The 24,942-nt window shown below is 43.1% G+C and overlaps 1 protein-coding gene across 3 annotated transcripts in view; it reads left to right on the top strand.

Moving 5' to 3' along the window:
• The first annotated feature begins 600 nt into the window (after positions 1–600).
• The window catches only part of DSP (desmoplakin), a 39,777-nt gene continuing 15,435 nt past the window's right edge, over positions 601–24,942 (top strand). Inside the window, exons 1-14 of one of the 3 annotated variants that reach the window (XM_052776422.1) lie at positions 601–1,092; positions 10,331–10,433; positions 12,090–12,238; positions 12,589–12,763; positions 15,445–15,573; positions 16,794–16,844; positions 17,823–17,984; positions 18,911–19,015; positions 20,254–20,349; positions 20,605–20,730; positions 21,610–21,762; positions 23,334–23,488; positions 23,894–24,020; positions 24,543–24,747. In XM_052776422.1, the coding sequence (XP_052632382.1) occupies positions 902–1,092; positions 10,331–10,433; positions 12,090–12,238; positions 12,589–12,763; positions 15,445–15,573; positions 16,794–16,844; positions 17,823–17,984; positions 18,911–19,015; positions 20,254–20,349; positions 20,605–20,730; positions 21,610–21,762; positions 23,334–23,488; positions 23,894–24,020; positions 24,543–24,747 (1,927 nt within the window). In that variant the 5' untranslated portion in view covers positions 601–901. The remainder of the gene's footprint in view (positions 1,093–10,330; positions 10,434–12,089; positions 12,239–12,588; positions 12,764–15,444; positions 15,574–16,793; positions 16,845–17,822; positions 17,985–18,910; positions 19,016–20,253; positions 20,350–20,604; positions 20,731–21,609; positions 21,763–23,333; positions 23,489–23,893; positions 24,021–24,542; positions 24,748–24,942) is intronic. The other 2 variants (XM_052776248.1, XM_052776342.1) reach the window with 2 other exon arrangements.

The raw sequence follows: 24,942 nt of genomic DNA, 5'->3' as shown, positions 1-24,942 counted from the left end.
ATTTTGGAGTTCACGACGCAAACATTTACGTTGTTTTCCCGACGAGCACGCCGGCCCTGTGATGCGCAGGGAGGAGAGGGCTGCTGCCAGCGGACCGGACCCATCCTCGACATAACGGTGCCGATTTAACCGGCTTTGCCGCGTTTGGGTGCCGGTGCTTTCCGGAGCGGCAGAAGGGTGTTTGGCGTCGTGGGCACCCCTGCCCCGGCCGCCCTCACGGCAGCGCTCCCGGCCCTCAGGCGAGCCGCCCCGCGCCCCAAGGCCTCTGCGACGGCCACAGGGAAAGCGCAAGCCGGTAGATACGACAGAGGCCAGGAGGGAATTTTTAATGGGCTCCAACCTCCACTGGCAACTTACGCACCAAGTCCACGCACCAAGGAAGGTGGAAACACCGGTGCGAGGCTGGGAGAGGCCTTGCGGTGCCCGGGCGGCCACCGGGGAGCGACACCGCCGCCGCGGGGAGGCCGGGCCGGGGCGGGCCGGGGGCCGGGACCGCGGAGAAACCCGAGGCGGCCGCCGAGGAGAACGCAGGCGAGGCGGCGGCTCCACGCCCAGGAGCGCCGCTTAAAACGGCCGCCGAAAGGTGTGGCTTCTCCTTTCCTCTGCCGGCGGGGAGGGGAGAGGACGGGACGGGACCTCCGCTCTTGCCGCCGCCGCCAGCCGCCGCCACCGCACACCGCTTCGCGGCGTCCCTGCCCTCCCCTCACCTGCGGGCCGCGCCGACCCCCGGCGCTCGGCCCTTCCCCGGCCCTCGGTGGGCTGCGAGGGAGAGGCGGCACCGCGGCGGGCCCTCCCGGGGGTGAATGCCTTTCCCCCCGTCGCGCCTGGGTCAGCCTCCCCGTCGCTTCCCCGCTCGTCCCCTCTCCCCCCGGGCGGCGGCCCCCCGCGCTCCCCCGCCGCCATGAGCATCAACGGCGGCTCGCACCCGCGGATCAACACCCTGGGCCGGATGGCGCGGGCCGAGTCGGGCACCGACCTGCGCTACGAGATGAGCTCCCATGTGGTGGGGGGCGGCGGCGGCGGCACCCACACCCACAAGACCTACTACTACCAGAAGACCTACGGGGGGGACTACGCCTCCGACGGATACGGGTACGTGCGGGCCGGGATCGGGGGGCTGGGGGGGAGCGGGCCCCGCCGGCCCCGCTGCCTCGGGCCCGCCTTGGGAGAGCTGCCGTGAGCCGCTGGCGGCTTGCTTTCCTAGGTGTTCGAGCTCGCGAGTCTTCCTTCTCCTCCCCGAGGAGACCGACCTCTAAAAGGCTTTTTAAAATGCAAGTAAAGAGCTGGCTTAATTTATTTAAAAGAAAAAAAAAAAAACGAAACAACTTTTGGCGGAGACTCTCTATGAAGAGAGCAACGGGATGAAAGGCAGACCGGTAACCTCAGCGTCCCCGCTTCACACTCTGGGGTGTCCCTGCCTCTGTGCCGGCTGTACTGAGCCAACAGTTCTCTGCTGATAAAACCCCGCTTTGTTTGGTCGTGGGAAACAAGCTGTACTGAGGTAAATTGCTTTATACCTCCTGCAGCCAGGCTCTGCTCTCGCTGTCCTCACCAGCAGTTGCATAACTAGGGCTATAGAAAGATTCCAACTGGTGGGAATCGTTCTCTTAGTCATTTTTGAGTTTGTTTCTAGCTTGTGCAAGGCCCACGAGTTTAAGGCGGTGGTCTTTTATGCAGCGATCCCTGATATTTGGTGGCTGGGGAGCAAAGATACAGCCTGCTTCCCCCCCCTCTACCTTGTGAACTGTTTGCCATGTTGCCGCGAGCACCATGAAGATCTTGCGGGCAGGGTACTGGCTGCAGATCCTGGCTTGAAGAACACCTGCTTTCATGGATGCAGCTGTCCCGGCAATCCACGCAGATCGATTCTGACAAAATAAGTGCAGTGGCCGTGAAGACCTCTCCATTAATCCCTTCGGCTGGGAGTTCACGGGACTGAAAAGCAGGCAGCAGTTAGAGTCACTGAAGGAAACAGCACTGGTGTATGATAAGACAACTATACAAAACACTGCTGGTGACTACTCTTTTTTACATGTGGAATGGCTCCATTAAACCTGTTGGCCTAATTATTCATGCCACTGACTTAGGGATTGATTTGGAAGTGCTGTCATGTAATTTGTGTTAGAATTTAAGCCCTAATTTTACGGGTAGTACGTCGTGATTAGATTGCAGAAGGATGAGAATTACACATATATATTAAATAAACAGCAGATGAGAACAGGCGGGCTTTATTCTATCAAGCAGATCTATAAATGGCTGTAGAGAATTAGGATTACCCTAGAGAGCACTGAGGGCTCTGTTTAGGTACATCAGACCTGTTGCTAGAGGACCGCTGAACAAAAGACAAAACTTGCATTCTACCTATTTTTTTGTCTGTTACTCTGCCCAGTTCTTAGTTTTAGTTCTTCATTTGGCTTTCAGTTTGGTATGTGCACAGGTAAGTTAGTTATGATGAATCGCAGCTATAACATGTCTACTTACTATTACGGTAGTATGAGAATACCTATTTATTGCTATATAATTAGAAAGGTTCAGTACTTTACCATGGGAGAGTGCACATACTAGGACTCCAAAATGCCATCGCTGTGTTGCATTTGTGAGGATCTGTTTTGCTAGTGGTGCTCCACTGCAAATACCTTTACTGTTTGCAAGAGACAGACATGAAAAATTAATGACAGAACATGGTACTTCCTGGCTGTTCTCTTTTTCCAGACTTTACTCTGGTGCAACTATATTGGATTCACTAGAGTGTCTTCCCTATTATTCCTGACTTTCACTAGAGGAGAAATACCTTCCTTTAATTTAGCATTCCTGGGGTTTCTTACATATTTTAAACAGTCTATAGTTTGTTAGGCTCTTCTTTCTTTAGTATTCTGGGGTGGTGTAGCCAGAGTGGAAAGGACGCGCCTGATCAAGAGGTTAAAAACATATCAATATCCTTTCATTTACTCTCTATAACATAATATTCATATCTCCTTTTTCGGAAGGCATATCTGGCAATGAGACTGCAATTAAAGTTCCTGTTCACTTTATTGCGAGGCTTCTGCATGGAACTAAAGACCCCTGTTAATGAGATCAAAATACATATATATACACATTTACATACAGGGTTTTTGTATGAGAAAAGATCTGACCATTCAAAGCACTTTAAATAATTATTTACAAAACAATATACGTTTGCACCTTACTGAGTTGCATAGGTTTATTTTTAATCAGTGCTGATTTGAATTAAGATGTCCCCCGCAATACAAAATGAGGGTTTTGTTGCCAGTTAATGAAAAAAAGCAATTGCCCGATTTTGCACATCATGCATGTAGAAAGTCCACTAAACCCTGTGCATGTTGTGCTTGCAGAATCAGGGCCATCATCTATGGAATTGGTTTTAATAATTGCTTTCAGCCTGACATCTTCAGTGCCAAAGTATAGTGGCAGTTGCCAAACTCATAAAACTGATGCTTTTTTTTCCATTGCGGAAGATTACTGTACCTTAATCCTAAATGGAATAGGATTCAACTTAGGGTCTAGTCTTGTAAGTTTTGGGGCGTATTCTGCCAAACAAGTCCGTGCTGAGTATTACATTACTCACAGAGCAATATAAGACGCTCCCTACCCTTAGGGCTCAGCAAGGTGCTTTTACAACATTCCCGGTTTCTTCTGGCTTGGGAACTCAGGATGAGCCTGGCCCCAGTACAGATACTCAGCTTGATGGTGAGTCACACGCTCCTAAACTGCCAATTCATCAGTCGAATATTTATCAATGTTTTTGCTACAGAGAGATAAAATCTGATATGCTTTGAGAGAAAGGAAAGAAGTGGCAAGTTGTGCAGTTTTATTTGTCATTGCTGAGATTAGGGAAAAAAATAGCCTAGGATTCATGATCACTGTGTGATGTGAAAATAAATTAATTTACACAATTCTGCTTAAGAGTTAATGTAACTTGTGTGCTTTAAGTTAGAAAAGGAGTTAGAAATTCACATCCTGTGCCCTGACATTACTTTCAGGGACTGACAGACAAAGTAAACTTGGAGAAACAGATTCAAAGCCGTGTTTTTGCCCTTCTCATCAATCTCGCAGGGATCTGCAGAGTCCTGGCCAAGCTAAGTGGTGGTAGGGCTGGCGTGGTAAGGTCCCCTTTAAGCTCCTCTGCCACAGCATTGCATGGAGTGGGTAAAAACTGCCCCACGACGAACAAAAACATGGGCAGATGGAGAGGGAGGAATGTGTCTGAATTGCTGCTGAATACCTGCCACACCAGCAGAGCCTGCGCTGTGCTTGAGCTGGCTGAGAAATGGGTTTCAGCAACAGCTGGTGACGCTGCCACGCCATGAGACGAAAACCAGGTTGTACCTATCCCAGCTCACCTTTTCATAGGTACATGCATGAGATTTCAAGCTAGATACCTTTGCAAGTGTGAAAGCCTCTGTCAGGTGAGGGATTTGCTGGCATTTCGAGTGGCTGCTCTCCGGCACAGGTATATTTCCATGATCCAGGCTGGACCCTGTGTTTGGCACCTCCCTCTCCCAGAGCCAGAGGTGGGAGAGGCAGTGTGTCTGCAGCCTGCAGCACAGGGTGGGTATGGCCTTTAGAAACAGTGCTGTTGCTCCTGGTGATTAATACCAGTGGGAAAAAGTGCGAGGATTTTCTGCAAATAGGTGTGGCGGGATCCCTTGTGAAACCCTGCTTGCTCTGAAGGCACTTGGCCTCAGGGGTCTTATGATTTCACCCGCGACTCTTAAGTTTTTGCACATTTCTAATGGTATTTAGAGCCCGATTGTGCAAGATGCAGGCATCTTTTGAGGTTTCCTGTCATCGTGCCTTAGTCTGTGTGCATACTCCGCAGATGGGACTAGTTTGGCGAGGCCATGGTGTGCCAAAACTGATCCTAGTAAGAGCAGAGACGTATGGGGAGAACCCAGTTACAAAACTTTCGATGATTTCTGACACCGGCATTCACCACCTTTGAGGCGGGGGGGGGAGGAAAGCTGTGTTGTAGTATTTTAATTTCTGGTTATATTCTTACGGATATTGTGATTTGCCACCTTTTGCCAGTGTATGCCTGTGCAGGGGTTTTCAGGGGCACACACACACAACTGGCAGGCGGTGGCGGATGGGTGGTGGTTTAGTTGGCGTGTGCAGGCTGTGTGCTGGGAATGGCTATTCCAGGTCAGGTTTTTCTTCTAACTTGCCTACCCTGGGCATACCAGGTAATCCCTTGATGAATCTATTGCTTGTTCAAACAAGTTTGTGTGGATGGGGTGGGGGGGTGGCGGCAGGCAGGGAAGAAAAAGAAGTGCTATTGTTTTGCTCTCATCGTTGAGTTACGGGAGTCGTTCAATACTTCGGATCTGCAAAAAGACCTTTTTTTAAAGCTTCCTTTACTTTTTGAATGAAAAAAAAAAGCTTTGAATTTTTAAAAGGCTAAATGTTTTGTGGAGGAATCAGAAAAGTTAACAAGGATTATTCTAATTTGGTTTAAATCGGATCTTTGGGCCAAGAGTGTCTCCTTTGTGCTTCAAAAGCTTTAAGGAGCTGTCAAGCTGCTGGAAGGCTCCGCAGAGCTGCTGGAGGTGCTCCTGTGTCTCCTTTGCCCTGCCTCTCTAGATGCTAATCGCCCCCCGGATAACTCAGCAGCTGTGTACTAACAAAGGCAGAAACCAGAGCAGCCTCCACGTTGCAGGCGTTTATGCTGGGGGTGTGCAGGTCTTCAGCAGCAGGAGCCAAATGGGAAAGCAGAAGGTAGCTGGCTTTCTTCCTTGCCCCTCAGGTTCTGCAGTAATGACAACTCGGTTGGGCCTGTAAGGGTGCAAGCTGAGTGTTTACAGAGGATATATCATTTATTCAAAACTTATCACTTAGGAAATCTTGCGACTGCTTGAATAAGTCAGTGGCAGCAGTAGTCAGCCCTGCTGTGTTCCCGGGACGTGGGCACTGCTGGGTTTGCCATGTCTGTCTCAACTCTTATAAGTCATCGCGTGACCTCGAGTGCATTTCTCAGTCCTGTTTATGAAAAACAGGAGTAGTTATTTCTTGTTTCTGTAGAGCTGGGGGTCTCGTGAGGATCACTGGTACTGCTTAACAGTTAAGTACAGTCCTAGTTCAGAAATTGAGGATTCACTGGGAAGGTAACGGCTGAGTTTAGCTCAGGTGGGGTATATTGCAGCAGGGAGATGTTGTCTGAGCTACCATCCTGCCCAAATCCCAGTGGCAGCAGAGGTTGGGCTGTCCTCTCATCTCTCTGGGAGAGCAAGAGTGCAGTATAGCAAGGGAGAAATGTGTTCTGCCTTGACATGCAGCAAGCAGGGTGGCTCCTGTACAGAATGACGACAATGTGAAGATGCTGTGCCTTTCCTAGGGTTCTTCTGGCAGTAGAGAGTTATAGGGCTACATTTTCAGATCCCAAATAAAAGTGATTCTTCTGTGTTTTGAAGTGTTCTCATAATTTTAAAGCAAAGACGCTACCCCCCTTTGTTTTCCTTTGTTCCTATTAAACTATGTAACTATTAAAGTTAATGACTATTAAAACTAAGTCATTTTAATAAAGAACTCAGCTTAATAGTATCTTTTTGAAATTCATGAGTTGCCTTCAAAATAAGCGTCATGGTCCAAAATTTTGAGTTGTAGAGACAAATAGGTAGTTAAGGTCTGAAGCAGTCCAGGCAGTTTTGCTCGGTGCTGTTCTGCAGGGTTTACAAAACCAAAGTAGTACAGCAAATAGTCAGATTATTGCAAATGTGTGTCTTTATTAGTAGGAGTCCCTGCACTCTTGTGTTACAAGTCCTGCTAAAAGACCAAGCTCCAGTTCTTTCCCTTTCTGCTGGAGTGGTTGAAAATGTACGCTTTGTTTACAGGGGTGCAGTAAAACAAGTAAAAAACCTGTCCATATTTTCACTGTGTGGTGTGCCTACAGTGTTTGGTGCAGCAGGATCCTATTCACAGGTTCAAGCTTTAGATGCTGCCAGAGTTAAAATCAAATCAAATTGTTTTCATAGCAGCAGTAGTTGTTACAATGACAAAACATTACTTTAAACTTATTCAGTTTCATGTAAACAAAATCAGAGGAAGCAAGAGAGACATTGACAAAATGCCATCTATAGTAATCTGCTTACTCTGTGTCCTGTGAGGATTGTTGGGGTCCTATATCTTTCTGAGGGACATAAATGTATTTTTATATAGGATCTAGGTTACATGGTTGTACTTTGAAAATCCAGCTTCATTCTTGCCTCCACTTTATGATGCCGTCTAGCATGTTCAGGGGTTAGGGTTTGCCTCAGTTTCTTTGGGCCAGTATTTTTTGTGTTGGATATGGTTTTCCTTTGGCTGGCTCTTTCCTTCTGCTTCAAGGTTGGACGTTTGCTTACTCTGGGGTTTCCGCTTTGATCTACTCATTCCCATTAAAGGCCTGTTGGCTTCAATAAGAGGAATATTATACTGAGGGCCTTTGAAACTGCTTATGAAATACTCTCCTGTCACATGAGTGAAAAGTACTGAAGATGTGTCCATGTGAGACTGTGCTAGTGCCATCTGATGTATCAAGCAATATATGTTGAGGTATTGTCTTGCTAAGTATTTTTAAGTTCAGAAATTGATTTATGCCCTTCTTGAGTATATTTGTGCAGCTAAATCCTCTTCAGATTTGAAGTCTTTGAGTCCTGTTGACTTGGTGGAGCTACACCATCAAACGTCAGCTCCTGTATTGGCATCTGTAGTCTCTGGGTATGCCCCATGTAGCTCTATTTGGTTGGCTGACGGATTTGAAAGCCGTTGGCTTGGCCAGTGTCATCAGCTGCCTTTAACAGGCCACTACCTTTTCACCTGTTATCCTAGTATTGATCTTGGTATTTTGACTAGCAAAACAGTTACTTGTTTAAAAACAAAACTGACATCCAAGTTGTTAAAAACAGCATTGATGAAATATTGTGCTCTTTTTTGGTTTCAGTTTGTATTGCTCCAACTTCTGCCATTATTTCAGTTACGTCTTTATCAACTAGATTGGAGAGCCTTAAACACTTGCTGCTTTCTTCTTGTGAAGGTCCCCATGAACTGTGAACAAGTAACTTGTAGAGCTTTATTTTAAGATCTAAATAGGGTGCGTTTAAGCCTCCCACTTTAAGGCATCTGCTCCTGCCTTTGAAACAGTTTTGTGCATCTGTATTAAACCATCTTCAGTTTTCCAACTTTTTTATTATTTGGACAATAATTCTGGATGTGGTATTCAAACATTATTGGGATGAACATAAAGTACTTGTAATTCTACTTGTCCTATCTTTTAAATGGTTTTAGTAGTTTGATTTATTTGAAAATAGCTTTTCTTCACAATTTCTGAGCGTGTTAACTGTGACAGCCATTGTTCAGACCTCCTTTCAGTGTAAAGTGAAGTAATGCCTTTGAGGTCAGTGAAGTTACACCGAAGCCAGTGGAGGTACACTAATTTATTACAGTAGCAGTCTGGTCCCCATCTATAGTTCTTTTGGCTTTAATGGATATCCAGCATTTATAGCTGTCAGGAGATGACTGAAAAAGCGATTGAAGAAAAAACCCACTCTTCTGATGTTCTAAAAAGAGAAAATTGCTTGGAAGGTTCCTCTCTCTTCTTTATTATGTTTCATTCATGAGAATAATTGTGGGTATAATTAAATGTAAATTTTAGATGCAGTCAGATACTTCTGGGTCCAAACACAACAGTGATGCCTAAGGAGAAGGAATGATTTAGAAAAGGAAGCTGATGGGAAGCCTGGCACACAATCAGACCCATATGTTATTCTTCACAATTGTTTTCTTTAAGCTGTTTCCAAGATATACAGGGGTGCATAGCACAGTAGGGCGCAGCATTTGTGCAGCCAAAGGGTCACAGTGCAAGCCAGGAGTTACATGTGTACAGCTTGTTTTAAGTTACCCAGTGATTCTCCAGTCCTGTCTCTGACAGTCTATTCCCTGGTATTGGGGGAGGCTGGTGAAAAGTTGCTCAAACTTTTTCCACTTGTTCAAGAAGAGCTGATAGGAGAACGGCAGGCTGCTGAAGCACCAACTGCACGCACTGCAGAAGAGCTCTTAAAAATATACTGTTGAACATTTCTCATCACTGCAGTGATTTTCCCAAGGACAGCTCTGACGAGTTTTTCATGTTGTCACAATTCCTTTTGCAAAGGATGGTCAGAGTCTGTTGAAGTCAGTGGAAAGATTTCCATTGAATCCACATGACTTCCTGGCTCTGAGCTGGGCAGGTTTGCACCGATAGTCTTTTTGATGTTAGTGTTGTGTGGAAGGTTTGAACCTTCAGTGATTTGTAATGGAAAAGGTTACCTACTGTGAACACAGGAGTTAGAAAACTAGACAAGGCTCGGAAGTATCTTAATTTCTTACTGTCTCTTAGTAGTGGTTTATTTTAGTTTCACTGGCAAGTGCTTGGGTTTGGGAGCCGCCTGGGCTTGCTTGGGAGCTCTGATTCCATCAGCAAGGAATGGTTCTGCGCTTGAAGCACCTCACCCATGTTCAATCAACTAGCAGTGGCTCGCTTTGGTGGCTGAATCCCAAATGCTGGAAGAGCAACCTTCTGGTGGTATGGATGCAGTAAATTATGTGCAAGACAAAAATAACGACCCTGTTATCAATCTTGGCTTTTTCCCCCACTAGTGTTTTCAGTTCTGGAGTTTTAATTGGAATCGCCAAACTCCCACTTTATTTATCTGTAAGAAAGCATGTCCTCTAACTCCAGGCCATACATCTGTTTTTGTACTAGTTTGTGCATCTTGCAATTCCTTCTTAAGACACTGCACTAAGCTTCATGCATTTCTGCTTATAAGAGGGTCCTTCGTATGTTTGTGTGGACTTGTGTGCTCATATGCCTCTGTAGCAGAGGATCCTGCTTTCCTTTTATGCTCTGACATTCAATGGCTGGTGTCATAACACGTACAATAACATCACGCAAAGGCTATGTTCTAATGTATTGACTTTAACAAAAGATTGTGAATAATTAATTCTCACTGTAATACTGCCAAAGTTTTGTCTATCAAAGCTACAAATACCTGTACTGGAAGAAAAACTTTCTCCTTTATGGCATGCCAGTTTCCACCTTCTACTCTATCCTGTGGCGAAGTCGGTCAATGCCTGCTGTTAGAGTGTTATAAAGTGGCTCTGCCATCATGGAATCAGCATTAAAACTTCAGAGTACAGTTATGCAGGAGGGCCAGATAAAGCGTGTGTGTCTCTGAAGCTAAATGAGGTGGATTATTCCATGTAACTTCCCTTAGCTGTTCTGAATTTGTATGTCTCATGTCTCTTCAAAATGTGCGATTACTCTGTACTTACTTCATCTTCTTCTCCCCCACAACAGTCAGAATGGGACCTGTACAGTGTCCAGACGCCAGAACACCATCCAGGAGCTTTTGCAAAACTGTTCGGATTGCCTGATGCGAGCTGAGCTCATAGTACAACCCGTGAGTGCTTCTTGTTGTTCTTATCAAAAGTGACTATGAATATTACAGGGAGTGAACGCTGCATCGTTATCTGGACTTACAGGCTCTGCTTCTTCGTCTCATTTCTCCCCTCTCAGCTGTTTGTGAGAGGCAACTGGGAGCAGAACAGCATACCTCCTTCCTAGGTCTCCCTCTTCTGTCTCCACTCAGTGTTCAGTAAAACTGACTGAAATGCATCCAATTAAGAAAAGGGGGACTTCTTGATTTAAAAAAAACCAACCCACCCTTCAAACAGGTTCTGCTCAGTGTAAACAGCTGTTAATAATGTTATGACCACTTATACTCTCTTAGTGTGTCGTGTAGAATATCATCATTATTTTCTGGGCCGTAATGAACCTGAACCACCATAGGAAAAACCTTCATTACTTTTATATTTTATTTTTCTAGGTGATTCCTAAAGAAGTATATGAAACTAGATTAAAATCTTCTTGACTGTTTCATCCCCAAAGCATACAGATGATCTTTGCTGTATGCTACACTGATATAAACCCATAGTGCCTCGGGGTGGGTTACTCATTGATGCTAGATTCAGTCCTGGTGAACATGACTCTGCCGAAGTCAGAGGAGGTGCAGGGTGGTGAAGGCAGCCTGCTGTTGAGGCCACTGAGATGCAAAACCCGTTCACAGTTCTGTCAGTAGATGTGATTTAATGCACACTTTTGGACCCTCTGTGGACAGAAAATTCTTTCAGGAATGAACTCTGGGGTTAGCAGTTCATTTCCTTTTCAGAGATACAGCATGTGTGAACATGTTTATATAAAAATCAATGCCAGAGTAAATACTGCCTCTTGTTAAGGATTAATATTATTCCAGTGAAGTTAAAAGAAAGTGATGTTTAGTTCCAGCTAGGTGCCACAACATGCATTGCTTACTTGGTTTTTTTTTTCTTTTCTTTCTGAGGGACAAAGTAATGAGGTCCAACATTTTATTTGCAAAATCAAATCACAGCTGGGTTATGTTTTGTTCAGCATGGCTGTGTCAGTGTGGGATGAGATCAAAGAGCCATGTTTTCCTGCTTGAAGCACCATGACCATGCTGGTCCACTGCACTTAGGGTGCACAGAGAATTTGCCTAGACTTTGGGTGATAAGGTGGGATGCAAGCGTGACAGGGCATGGAGCTGGTCCCAGGCAAACAGGGTGCAGTCTGTGTTTTTGCAGGGGAGAAAGGTCTTAGAACCTCAGGGAAACTTCTGAAAAATCAGGAGCAATATCCACAAACTCCCACTAGGACAGTGTTTGCTTCTCATCCTCTAAACACAAAAGCATAAGGTCTTAAAAACTTAGCACACCGTGTGAAGCCTTGGCTCCACTGAAATAAACATCAGTCAGCATGTGCTGTTCTTTATGGAAAGATTTGGTTGGTACTATGTTTTAATAATTTTCTTTCGTATTTTATTTGTAATTAGGACTTTCCAATGACTGTGGATCCTCTGTTAATTGGCCTTCTGCCAGTTAAAATTGGCAGAGACCTAGTGGTTGAAACCTATCATGCTTCTTAAAAATATTACCGGTCCTCATAACATATCTTTTAAAACAATCAAGCTGAAGCTTAGGTGATGAATATTTAATTTAATCTCCCATTTCTTTCTTTTTTTTTTTTTGTTTGTTTGTTTTAGGAATTGAAATATGGGGATGGTGTCCAGATTAGAGGGAACAGAGATCTGGAAGAGTGTTTTGCACAGGCAAATGACCAAATGGATATCCTGGATGGGCTGATCAGAGAGATGAGGCAGATGGGCCAGCCCTGTGAGATGTATCAGAAAAGGTATTGCCAGGGAAGGGTTGGGGGAGGGAATGTGGCTGGTAAAAGTGTGTGGTATCTCAAGTGCTCACCTTCCGTGGTGTTGCAGGATGTGACAGAAATCAATAAAGTGGAACTAAATCTGTTTGGGTCATGCTAATTTGGAGAAGGGCCTTGCAGTAATATATTTCTTACAGAATTTCACGCCTTGGTTGTCCCCATGAAATTTTATTCAGTTTATTTTTTTTTCACAGCCTGTGCTTTCAGCACTTTGTTTTGAATACTTGGTGGTCCAGTAGGCGAGATGAATTGCATTGTTTCCATGTTTTCTGGGTGTTTTCCTCATAGATGCTAAGTGGCTTCTTCCCTTTCAGGCTGCTTCAACTTCAAGAGCAAATGCGTGCCCTGTACAAAGCCATCAGTGTTCCCCGTGCCAGGAGGGCCAGCTCCAAAGGTGGTGGTTGCTACTCCTCTCAGAGTGGCTCAGGTTGGGATGAGTACACGAAACGTGTCACAAGTGAATGTTTAAACTGGATGAGGCAGCAGAAGGTAAATCTGTGGAAAACCAGAGACACTGCTAAGACTTGGTGTTGTTTATGAATGTCACCTCACATGTAGTAATGTTTTGGGTGCCAGTAGAAAATTAAAAGTACACATGAGTGCTCATATATTATTACAAGTTCATCTTTTTTTTTTTTTTCCCCAGTATTGTACATATAGTGAGTTTCCACTGAAATATGAACATGGATTTGGGGTCATCTTTTGCAGAGGAAGAAGTGTGGAAGTTAGATTTGAAAGCTAAATGAGACACAGCTGTTAACATAACGAAAGGCTTTGGCATGTTTGCCTTAGAGATTATTATGCTCTATATTTCCTTCCTTCCTTCCACAGGTTTCCTTTATGATTCATATTTATTTAACCCTTTACACCGATAGGACCAGCTTCACAGATTTAACCATTGTGCATATTTTACAGTTGTTCTCCCCCTCTAATCTATCCTTATCACAGTGGGAGCCAGAAGGTAGAGCTGATTGCCACAGGACTAGACTTGCGGAAGTCGCTGCCAAAATCCACGTGAAAATGCTGCAGTTGTGATCTGTTGCATTCCCAGAATAAATTTGCCTATGCACAGCCGTTGATGGTGTAACCTAGAGTAGAAAACACATGTTGAGAGCTCATAGTCTGTTTTCGTGCTGCTGAAGTGAAAGTTGGGTGTTTGTGGTTGACAGCCCTTTCTGAGAGGCAGGTAGGGAGGATGGAACAAGGTGGCTGAAGTTATACTTTTCAGACTCCTTGTAAATTGAAATTGCGTTATTTTTATCTCTCTTTATTAGGTGGTTGCTTAGTGATCCTGTCATAGTTATCTGCATATGGTGTTTGCCAGGTGGTTGCTGTGTAAACCAGATGAGGAGGGGAGAGCTCTGTACAGTTCCCATACTTTTATGTGAGTGCTAGTCATAGTCTAGTCTTTCAGTGCCCTCCCATAGCGTGGCATGTTTTAGAGGAAGAAGGGGAAGTGGAGATACACTCCTTTAGTGGTAACATGTATAAGCATTGTGCCTGGACAGTAACAGCAGATATAATTGCTCTGCACCCACTGTGGGAGAGTAGGCTAATTGTCAGACCTGCCACGGTTTGAGGAGTGATGTTGAACAGACACTGGGCACGCTTCCAGCGATGAAGGACAGTGAACAAGCTGCACCTCCCAAAGACGCCACGTGACGCCCTGCTCAGACACCCCTCGCTAAGCACAGGGAGCATAAGCAAGTGCTTTATAGCTGTGTTCCCACACAAAACCTCCTGTGAAAGTAAAAGTCTCTCTCTCTCTCCCTTTTTCAGTCCCTAAGGCAAAGCTGAGGTGGGGCCGGTAAGCACTTAGCTCCCTGTTGGGCTTTTGAGATATTTTTTTTTAGGGAAAATTTATTTTTAACTTTCCATCATGCCTCTTCTTTCCATCGTGCCTCGCTGTGTCGCATTATCTGCTCACATTGGGACTACGATAATGTTTCCCCTAGTAACATGGTGAGATGTGGGAAGAAGGTCTGAGCAGCTGTGGTTTTCTGCCAGTGTTTCTCTGTTTTCTGTCTGGATGGTTTGCTGACAGGAGAATCAGGTGGTAGGAGGGTTGGTCAAATTTCCAGTACAGAATTAGGGGAAATGCAGTGAAATCCAGACTGCCTTTGTTCGCATGCTGGCAGCCAGCCAGGACTGCCACTGTTGCTACAGTCTCTTTAGACTGCTTAAGTATAATGAGGAGGGTCAAAGTCCTGTAACTTTTAAATGGCTGAATGCAAAATGGTTTTGTTTCTTGGATCGTTTTCAACAGTGCCTTTGAACCCCTACGCTTGAGTGTGGTTCAGGCTTTATTGTCATCTGTTGACTCTTAGAGATTTAGCTCCAGGCTGGTAATTACTAAATTCGGTCCCAACCCAAGATTAAGATACCTGTTTCTTTACTGTGTGCGTGCGCAGACAGGCATTCAGACAGAAACGGAGTGTGTCTTTAGAGCGTAAAAGAGGATTTGGAGTTTGAGGAGCTGAATTGTGAATTCCGTGGCTTTTAATATTTAAAAATAATGAAACAAAGAACTGCAGTCAGGTAGTTTTTGAGTTAGTAATTATCTAGGTGTGTTACTGTTTTTCAAAGGCTGTTTCTAGAGATTTTCACTTGGCAACCTACAATAAATGTTGCCAAAATGCAAGACAACACATTCTATAATAATTTCACTTTATCTTCTGTTTTTTAATTTAGTTTGACTGCATTTAACTGAAGTTATTGGAGTTTATGTGAGCATAATTAAGGTGGAGATGTAGTGTACTGGGCTACAGAACTTGGGTCTTGGTATTTTCACATGAATTGCATGAACAGCATTGTTTGGTAAAGTAATAATTTGTTTTCAGAGTGATAAGAATGTAACTATACTGTAGAACATAAACGAACAGTTTGGTCCAAAGAAAACAGATGAAAATACACTACTGAGTGTGCTTCATCTAGTCTAATTTTAAGCAACTTACATATTTTTCCCTACTTTGTTTCTTCTACTTTGGAAGCCTGTCACACAGTTTAAGTGATGACAATTTTAAGAAATTGTAACCCCCTATTCTGAACTTCCCTTTGTTCAGTTTTACTCTCTACTACATAGTCGTGTTTCCTTCAGTTCAATTCCTTCATGCTCTGATTTAGATAATAAAGTTGGAAATGAAAGTACAAATACTGTCTCTTTCTCCTAGGCTGAAATGGAGCTAGTGAAATGGGGGTTTGATGCAGCGTCCATTGAGCAACAAATTGGTGACCACAGAAGAACTCACAATGCCATTGGAGACTATCGCTGGCACCTGGACAAAGTCAAAACAGATCTGGTAATTACTGTCTTCGCTTACAGGTTGCTTGGAGTAAATTTATATCATTGACTTGCTGCTGTTCCACTACAAAAAAGAATGCTGAATAGCTCAGCTTCTTTTCAGAAAGCACTGGTGTCATGACAGCAACCACTTTCAACCCTAATATTTATTATTTTGTGATTATTTTGTGTTCCACTTCTTTCCCTAGAATTTTAAAATGAAACTTTAGTAGGTATTTAACAGTTTGTTGTAGTGTACCAAGGCTGGCAAATAAATATTGCAACATTTTTTGTGAGAAGAATGGCTAAGAATGATTATTCTCGCTTTCTGTCTAGGTATGTTAAAACAAGAAAGTGAAAGGATAAGGTGGGTGCTTAGTACAGCCTTGACTAATGAGGAAATTTCTGTGAAAAATGCCCAAATTCTGGGCTAAGCTTAGAGCTTTTCTTAGGTGTGGATTTTTTGTTTTCTTTTTCTTTTTTTGCCCCTCTGAGGCTTCTGTTTCCCTCTGGATTTTGTGATTGGAATAAAGAAGTGGCTGGAATAAAGTAGTCATTGAAAATGCAGTGGTTAACTTCCTCTCCTATCAGCCCAGCAGCTAGGTATAGGAGAGAGAAGGCTTACTTCATTCCCATTCTTCTTTTCTGTTAGTTGCTCACACAGACAGGAGGAGAGAGAGTTGGATCTAGAGAAAAGGCACTGCGTTCTGGAGCTCTGATCTCTCAGCCAAGCTGAAGAGTGGAAGGGGTGTTACTCCCTTTTTGCTTCTTCAAATAGGAAAGGTGATAGTCTGGCCCTATGGAATACCAGTTCCAAGGTTGTGCAGGTTCCCAGTCATAGGAACAGGAAAAAAAATTGGAGCCTCCTGCTCACATCGTAGTTTATACTACTTCATAATCTCCAAAGCTAGCTCTAGGACTAGCTGGTTCCCCACAGCTGTCTAGGAGTTTGGTACAGAAAGAGATCCAGTTTGGGGAGCTGTGTTGGTATTACAGGGGTTATGTGCAATCTTGCTTATGTACTAAGCACCCCTGAGGGAAGTAAGTTTGTCCAAGCCTTGGTTTTGTACTTCTTGTGGTCCTCCAGTGGTGCACATCTGCTACTCACCTATGTCTCTTGCAGGCATTTGCAGGTTACCACCTGTAGTTACAACATTATGATACTGACACTGTAAAGGAAATACCAGCAAACAGGCAACTTGTAAAAGGCTCACTAAATATTTGCTGTCTCTGTTTCAGCGGGAGAAGGCTGCAGTTCATCAGCTGGAGGAAGAATATGAAGGACTGCTGGTGAGCATGAGATGTGTTCATTTCTGATACCCTCTATGATGAATGCTCTTTTTGCTTTATTAACACTGGTGTTACAGTCAAGGGACACTTCAGGTTTCAACAGAGTGACAGATGCATATTTAAATAATTCTGTTCAGCAGTAAACTGTCAGTGCTTTGTAGCTTCTGTAAGGTTCAGTTTGAGTCATGAACTTGAGATTAATTCATTACCTCTTGTACAATTGACTTACCCTCACGAGGAAGTTTCTAGTTTGCACCTGGTGAAGGGAATTGGTCACTAAGCTGGTGAAGAGTAGAGCTCTGCCTCCTTAATGGGAGTAAATGTAGCAATGAAGTTAGTCTATATATGAAGCTTAAAAAGTTACTCAAAGGTGGGATTACAATCAAATTTAGTGTAGGGCTGTGCACCTTCCCTATTTTGGATCTTCATGTAAAATACAGTGAGAATCTTGTGCAAATGGTAGATTTAACCGTTGGGATTGGAAGCTGATTCCTGTACACATTCAAGCAACAGGATGTGTATTATGATGCGAGGGCAGAGAAGGAATCTTTTCATCAAGTGTCATCTGTGCAAAAGGTGCTACAACATCAAGGATGTACTATGAGCAGCAAATGCAAGTAGAAGTGATGTTAAATGTTTGGGTGTTTTTTGTATTTTCCCCCATGCCTTTTTGCTTGCCTGCCTACGTCTGCTACACTTATGTTTGGAATAACTTTCAGAACCTGCTGACTTCAGGTTCCCATTGTTCTATAAATCCAGACACATTGTCCACTGTCCATTGCCAGCAGGTTTCATGCCTATATAAATGCAGGCACATTATCTGCTGTCCGTTGCCAACAGGTTTTATAGATGTGTGATTTTTACCGTTATTTTAGTTTTCAAAAAAAGAAAGGACACGCTGTGCTCTTGGCTTCCCCTTCTCCACCCAGCAAAGGCATTTCTGTGTTTATGGCTTCTAATTTCTGGAATTCCTTGCAGAAATACTCCTTTGAGAGAATGGATCAGCTCCGTCAATTCCAGAACCTCATCCAAGCCACCAGCAGAGAGATCATGTGGATTAATGACTGTGAGGAAGAAGAGCTTCTCTATGATTGGAGTGACAGGAACACTGACATCGCCAGGAAGCAGGAGGCCTTCTCTGTAAGACAGTTCAACCTCCCCATGCTTTCCATGGGTCCTCTTTTGGGATAATGAGGGAGGAACAGCCTAGCTCTGAGGGACTGATCACAGGACAGGTGTTTCTTCACTGTTTTGAAGTTTCTGGGGATTTTTATCCATACTTTCAGATTAAGTACTGTGTGACAACCTTTTGAGTCAAGATTGGACATCTATTGGAAGATTGTGGTCCCATTCAACCAGTTGTCATGGTTTCTTTTGACCTTGGAAGCTGGCCTTATCAGTGCAGTCCACTGTGGACTTTTAATGACATATAGGTTGTGCACGCTGTTGGCATGCTAAACTAAGGGACTTGAATCAAGTGGTTTAATTCTCCCTGTTAGGACTATGTAGGGGTTAGAGGGTCCCCATATTTGGCCCCAGTGTCTGTCATCAGGAAGTAAAGCTATACCAGAGGGAACTGGTCTCTTCCTCTGATGGTTTTGCCAGCAGCATGTTGAGCACATGGCCAGAGGTAGTTTGCACTGCTCCTTGTCTTCTGTGGGTACGTAGGGAAATTGAGCATGTGCATTTTTTTAACCAATATTGGTGCTGATCTCCAAATTGAAAAATGAATGAAAGCTCACACTACTAAGGAGGTACCTTTTTTTTTTTAGTTCAGCTGTTCTGGATGTTGCACGATGCAGTCATTTTTGCTTCCATCATTCCTAGGAAAGGCAGAACTTTGGCCGCTTTGCTATATGAAGCTGTAAGCCTAGAGACTAGAACTGAGATGATTGTACCTTCTTTGATTCTGCTGTCTTCATAATTAACTTCAGTACACTGAATAGAAATACGTAGTGTTAGCAGGATAATTTTACATTATCACAAGTATCTGGAAAATTTTAAGTAAATCATCCTGTGCAGCGTACGTTTGGGGGCTTGTTTAATGCTGTGTTTTGGTTGTTTAGAAACGCATGAGTGAACTGGAGCTTAAAGAAAAAGAACTCAATAAGCTAAAGCAAGAAAGTGACCAGCTAGTGCTCAACCAGCACCCTGCTTCAGACAAAATCGAGGTGAGTTAGACTTCGTGTGATTTCACTTGCTCCTGTCGTTGCTATGTGGCAAAAGTTCTCAGTGAAAGTCTGCAAATGAAATGCTGTGTTTGGACCTGAGAAAGTTTTGCCTGCCAGAAAGTATGTCCGTTTTTATACAGCTATATGAGATGCTCTAATAAATGTTACTACCTTCCTCTACAAACCTGGCCACAACAACTGCAGGCTTCTTAAGAGCTATTGGGAGAGCTCTCATTGCTATCAAATTTGATGATAGATGCCTGTAAAAATTAATATGAGGCTTAGGGAGTTGTCTGAGTGTATTGAAATTGCTGTTATCTTGTTTGAGTTGCCTACAGTGTAGCAGAATCTATGGTAGGAAGGCATGTCATTGCTCTTCTGCTATTTTAGTAGGCATGTTTTGAAGAAAGCCACACCCTTTATTGAGGTTTTATATTTAATCCAGGTGCAAATACTTTCTGCAGCTGAAATTCGTAGTGCATTTCTACAGCTTAGCCAAGACATTTTTGCTTTCACAGCTTGGTGTACTTTTACCTTTCAATTACAAAGGCTGCAACGATTTGGAAAATCTCATTTTATTAGGAAATGCTGTAGTTCTTATAGTTTTAAGAGTGCATAAGAACCCTGAAACTAAAAGAAGCTAATAGGAAAACAGAGTCCTTTCTGCTTTTCAGTGTATTTACTTTGTTAACTGTTACCATGTTGTGTGAAATCACCATTCATATTTCTTCTATGGTCAGTTTCTGCCTTAAAGGAAAGATCCTTTTAAGCTCCAGCAGTGAAGTAAAAGTCGTGTGTAATTTTCTAAAGAATATACATGAGGACTACTTGAGAAGTTTGAATTTAAAAATAGCCATCATAAAAAATCATGCTTGACAATGTTCCTTGGAAGGAGAACATGACAATTTGCAATTGAAATATTTTATTTGCACTACTGTTTGTGCTTTTCACCCCTTTTTGTTCATGCACTTCAGGCTTTATGCTGATCAAACAAAATTCAAGTCATGAACAAATTTCCCTCTGCATCCCACAAGCAGTTATTTAACTCATTTCAGTTAGGTAGATGCTTAGAAGTTGGGGAACTATTTGCATGAGTTACATTATTCTGGTGTGCATGAAATTGTTTCAGCAGATTTTTTCATTTGCATTTATGTGGAGCATAAATAGTTTTGCTTGAGTCTAGATATGGGAGAGATCAGTGTGGTGGTTTGAGTTCTGTATATTACTATTTTTGTTAGGCCTACATGGATACATTACAAACTCAGTGGAGCTGGATTCTTCAGATCACCAAATGCATTGATGTTCATCTGAAAGAGAATGCAGCTTACTTTCAGGTGAGTAGTGGTGTGGAAAGTTCATGCCACTTTTGTTAAAAGTGTGAATCCCATCACAGATATTTTTTTTTTTTTCCCCTGTACCAAAATCTTTCTAAATCCATACACAATTATGCATAACACACTGTCACCATATTGTAAATGGTACCATTCTGCTAGATGTGAACTGGGATTTCTCGTGACAGGAACCCACTGATTTTTAGCAGACATTTCTAAGAGCTGTGTACAACTGAAATCACAACTTTTCTCCTGTAGTTCTTTGAAGAGGCCCAAGCCACAGAGTGCTACCTGAAAAACTTACAAGACTCCATCAGAAAGAAGTTCATCTGTGATAAAAGCATGTCACTGCAATCTTTGCTGGAGCAGATCAAAGAGCTGGAGGTACTGTCACACCCACCTAACAGGTTATGTTCTCGTTCCCTTGGAAATCAGTTGCCCTTTTCAGATACCAAATGTAAAGCCAGGTGTACTGCAACGTTTATAAACAAACAGTACTGTATGAACTTGAAACCATAATGGTATATTCCTGCCCATTTCTTAGGAAAGCTTACAAATGGATCAGTGTTATTTTAATTTGTGTAATACTGTTTGTGAACTCTGATTTCTTTTTAAATCTGGAATGAGCCCAACATATTGCCGAGTTTCTGACATGCTAACAAATTAAAAAAAAAAAAAGAAAGACTTTCATTCATAGGTGGTAGAATAGATTTTGCCTCAAAGGATAAGTGCATTTAGTAAATGATTCATCATGTTGTTATATCACTGTAGTCTCTTTGAAAAGCCTTAGTTAGACAAAAAAGCTGAGTTATTTGCTTATCATGAATTAGGTACTACAATTCCAAATTGAATATACTGGAGGAAAAAAATGTTGGTGATGTAAAAGGGCAATTGATGAAGTCAGGTTTGAGAGTGTAGTTACTACTTTTTTTCAGTTAGCATTCATGTTGTGACAGATTCTTTCCGTTTATTGCTGTGTTTCTTACACATCACTTTAACCACATTGCAGATCCGTATGAAAAACCTGCTTTGCAAGTTTTGCAAACTTTGCAGCTTGCCAGAGGTGCAAAGATACTTTGATGTTTCTTTTCTCTTTTTTTAAAACTGCAGTTTTACATGGTAGGCCAAAGACTCATCCCACTGGAGCTAAAGGAAGCTTTGCCTACTGTGGGCTCCAGATGTATCCCTCTCTTAATAAAACAGTGGGAAGTAGATGTGGTTTCTTTTTAGAATTAATTTTTAACATACAATTAATCTTTGCAGAATGAACGAGAGAGAATTCTTGAATACAAGAGGCAAGTGCAGAGTTTGGTGAATAAATCCAAGAAGATCGTGCAGCTGAAGCCACGTAACCCAGACTACCGGAGTAATAAGCCCATTATCCTCAAGGCTCTGTGTGACTACAAACAGGATCTGGTATTGTATCCCTTTTTGGCTGAGAATGAACATCATGTAAACTAGAACGTGACAAATGATTTAGTAAACAAACTGTTGAGCTGATAGGTGTAGCCCCTTTGTCTGCTTTTGGTCAGCATTTAAATTTCTTTGACAAAAAAGCTCTGACTTGCTTGCAATTATGAATAAACAAGCTAGGTTCTGGTTGGTTAGTAAGTCTAGTCAAAATTATTAATATTAGCCCATTAAATAGTATTAATACTCATAGTTCAAATTAGCACAGAAAAGTCTCATTGGTAATAGGGTTAAAATTGTTATACAGATGCTTCCCAGCATCTACACCTTTTTTTTTGGTGATTGCTTACCCTTCCAGTGTCCCTCTGGGTCCTTAGGTCAACACTTCATCTAACAAAAGGTGAGGAATGTACAGTGAGTCATTGGTATACCCAGGTTTTTTTGCTGGATGGAGTATGAAATTGATGGTTGTGGTTTTTCTTCCTCCTCAGTACTGGGGCTGCTTGGGTTTATTTCTATATTTTTTCTTAACACTAGGCTTAGATGCGTTTTCTGCTTACGTGCTCTTTCTCTTCACTGGTTCCCAATTACCCAATTATTTTGTTCTGTTATCTGTAAAACTTGTTTTACCTGATTCGCTAGGTTGCACTCCTGTAGTGACCAGTAATTGACCACTGTGATTTGTGTTTACGATCTGGGGTTTCTGCTATCTACTCTGTGTTCTTCCATACCACATTTTAATCCAGAGTCACAGAAGTTCAGCCCACACAGAGCAACTACTTGTTGTTACTATAAGCAAAACTAAACAAATTTAGGCAATGGTCCTGACTGCTTGGCAATTGCTCTTACTTTAAGCAAGCTAAATTCTGCTCAGATGAAGGTAAGCCCAGACAAGTCTGGAGCCCCTGCATGCTCAGATCAATGCAAAGCCCGTGGCCTTTTACTAGTCGTATCAAAAACCGTATTTGCTGGCTGCAGAGGTGTGACGCAGATAGAGTCCTGTCAGGATAAATGGTAGGAAGAGCCTCCCCCACTTGGATGTGAGTGGGTTGTAACCTGCACCGTGGCCACACCCATGGCTGTATCGTGTCAGGATTTCTGGCAGCTGGGGCTGGTGGATCTAGCTCTGCTGTGCTCGCTCCCAGTCCTTTTGCAAATATGGATGCAGCACTAAGCATCCTTAGGCCTCCAGCTCACATACATCCAGGACTATGTATCCAGCTCTACAGCCACACATGGTTGCATAGCTTACTGTGGCCATGTGTCATGCTCAGTCTTTGATATCTGTCATGGCAAGCCCCAAGTCTGATGATCAACTGGACTGGCAACTGCTCAGAGTGTTCTGTGGCTCCCGCTTGGTTTTCTTGGGTTTTCTTCACATGGAAACCGGATTCAGCGAGAAGGGGTTGATCTGTACTGATTTCTTGGCCCAGTGTGAAGCCAAGATGCACACCCAGACCTGGCAGCTGGGAAGCACTCGCACTTCTGTGATCTAGATGCATCTTCCTTGTCTGTCTCTCCTAGAAGCCCCATCTTACTTAACTAAAGAACAAAATGTTGTTCTGCGTTCCTTACAGAAAACGGTGCGCAAAGGAGATGAATGTATCCTGAAGGACAATAATGAGCGCAGCAAGTGGCTGGTGACTGGCCCTGGAGGAGTAGATATGCTGGTGCCATCTGTTAGTCTTATCATCCCACCTCCCAATCCGTTAGCAGTGGATCTTGCTACCAAGTGAGTTGCTGCCTGGGTTTGGACACCTACCACTGGGAGTAGATAGAATAGTTTACTCAAAATAGCAACCAATCACAAAATCTGGTCTGTGCCTTGATCAGAGTGCCCCCTCACCCTGTAAGGGTGGGGGATTAAGGACTAGACCCTTGATTTGAGGAAATTCACTTCAGTGAAGCTTGCTGGGATCTGGGTTGGGATCTAAAAATATTTAAAATTTAACTTCTACAAGGTTTTTCCTCATCTCTAATAACAAAAGTCATGGATAAATTAATTTCCAAGATTTTTTTTCAAGTAGAGAACAAGCCTTAACACACTCCACATCTGGTGGATGTTTCTTCGAATGTTTTGTAGCTATGCTGTAAGGACAGGCACGTTTTGACCATGTAATTTCTTTTCTCATCTCAGAATTGAGCAATACTATGAAGCTATTTTAGCTTTGTGGAACCAGCTGTATATCAACATGAAGAGCCTGGTATCTTGGCATTATTGCATGATTGACATTGAGAAAATCAGGGCAATGACTATTGCCAAGGTAAGAATCCAGCTGGCCTTACCTGTAGACCAGGGACATCCATGACCTGCCCTCTGCTGTCCCAAATGGTGCTTGCTGTGTCCTGTGCAGATGCATGTTCTGCAAAACCATGGGCCTTCCTTTTGCTGGGTTGCACAAACGGTTATATGTGGAAGTTGTGGTTTTATTAAAGGAGAGGTGACATGCTTTCCCATTCAAATATGGTATGGATAAACAGGAAGATTAGTTGAGGGATTTTATTACATACTTGCTGTACTTGTTCCCACTATGCAAGGGAATGGGTAGACGGAGTAAGATGTATAATTTCTTAAGTTATGAAATGATTATAACAAGAACAGATTAGCTCAAATGCCACTTTTAGCACCGTACTTTTAGAGGCAGCCCGGTTAGGTTTTATTCTAAAATGTGATTCCTTTGGTTTTTTTTTAATATAGTTGTATTAGTTTGTTCCTTAATGACTAACTAGTCATAAACCTTCCTCACTTGCTGCTGCTTTCAAAATTTTCTTCTTCCTCAATTCAGCTGAAAACAATGCGTAAGGAAGATTACCAGAAAATAATAACTGACCTGGAGATCCATTATCAAGAATTCCTCAGGAACAGCCAAGGCTCAGAGATGTTTGGCGATGAAGACAAACGAAAGATCCAGACTCAGTTCACTGATGCTCAGAAGCACTACCAAACCTTGATTATACAACTGCCCAGTCAGTCACGGCAGCCCCAAACAGGTTTGTTGTCCTCCTGTTTTTTGTAGAGATTGGACTGCTGGAGTTTCTTTGTTCAGATGGTGGTGTATTCTTTCCATGTGAAAATGTTCTCCTAAACTTAAGAATGGAAACCTTTTTGAGAATTGTACTGCTGTCTCCCAACATAACAAAACTGGCCATGCACAGGGAAGAGTATGTTTTGTTCTTCCTTCCTTT

The sequence above is a fragment of the Harpia harpyja genome, chromosome 1, assembly GCF_026419915.1.
Source record: "Harpia harpyja isolate bHarHar1 chromosome 1, bHarHar1 primary haplotype, whole genome shotgun sequence".
NCBI classification, from domain to species: Eukaryota; Metazoa; Chordata; class Aves; order Accipitriformes; family Accipitridae; genus Harpia; species Harpia harpyja.
The sequence above is the reverse complement of the archived record's forward strand: the minus strand, read 5'-3'. Positions and strand labels throughout refer to the sequence as shown.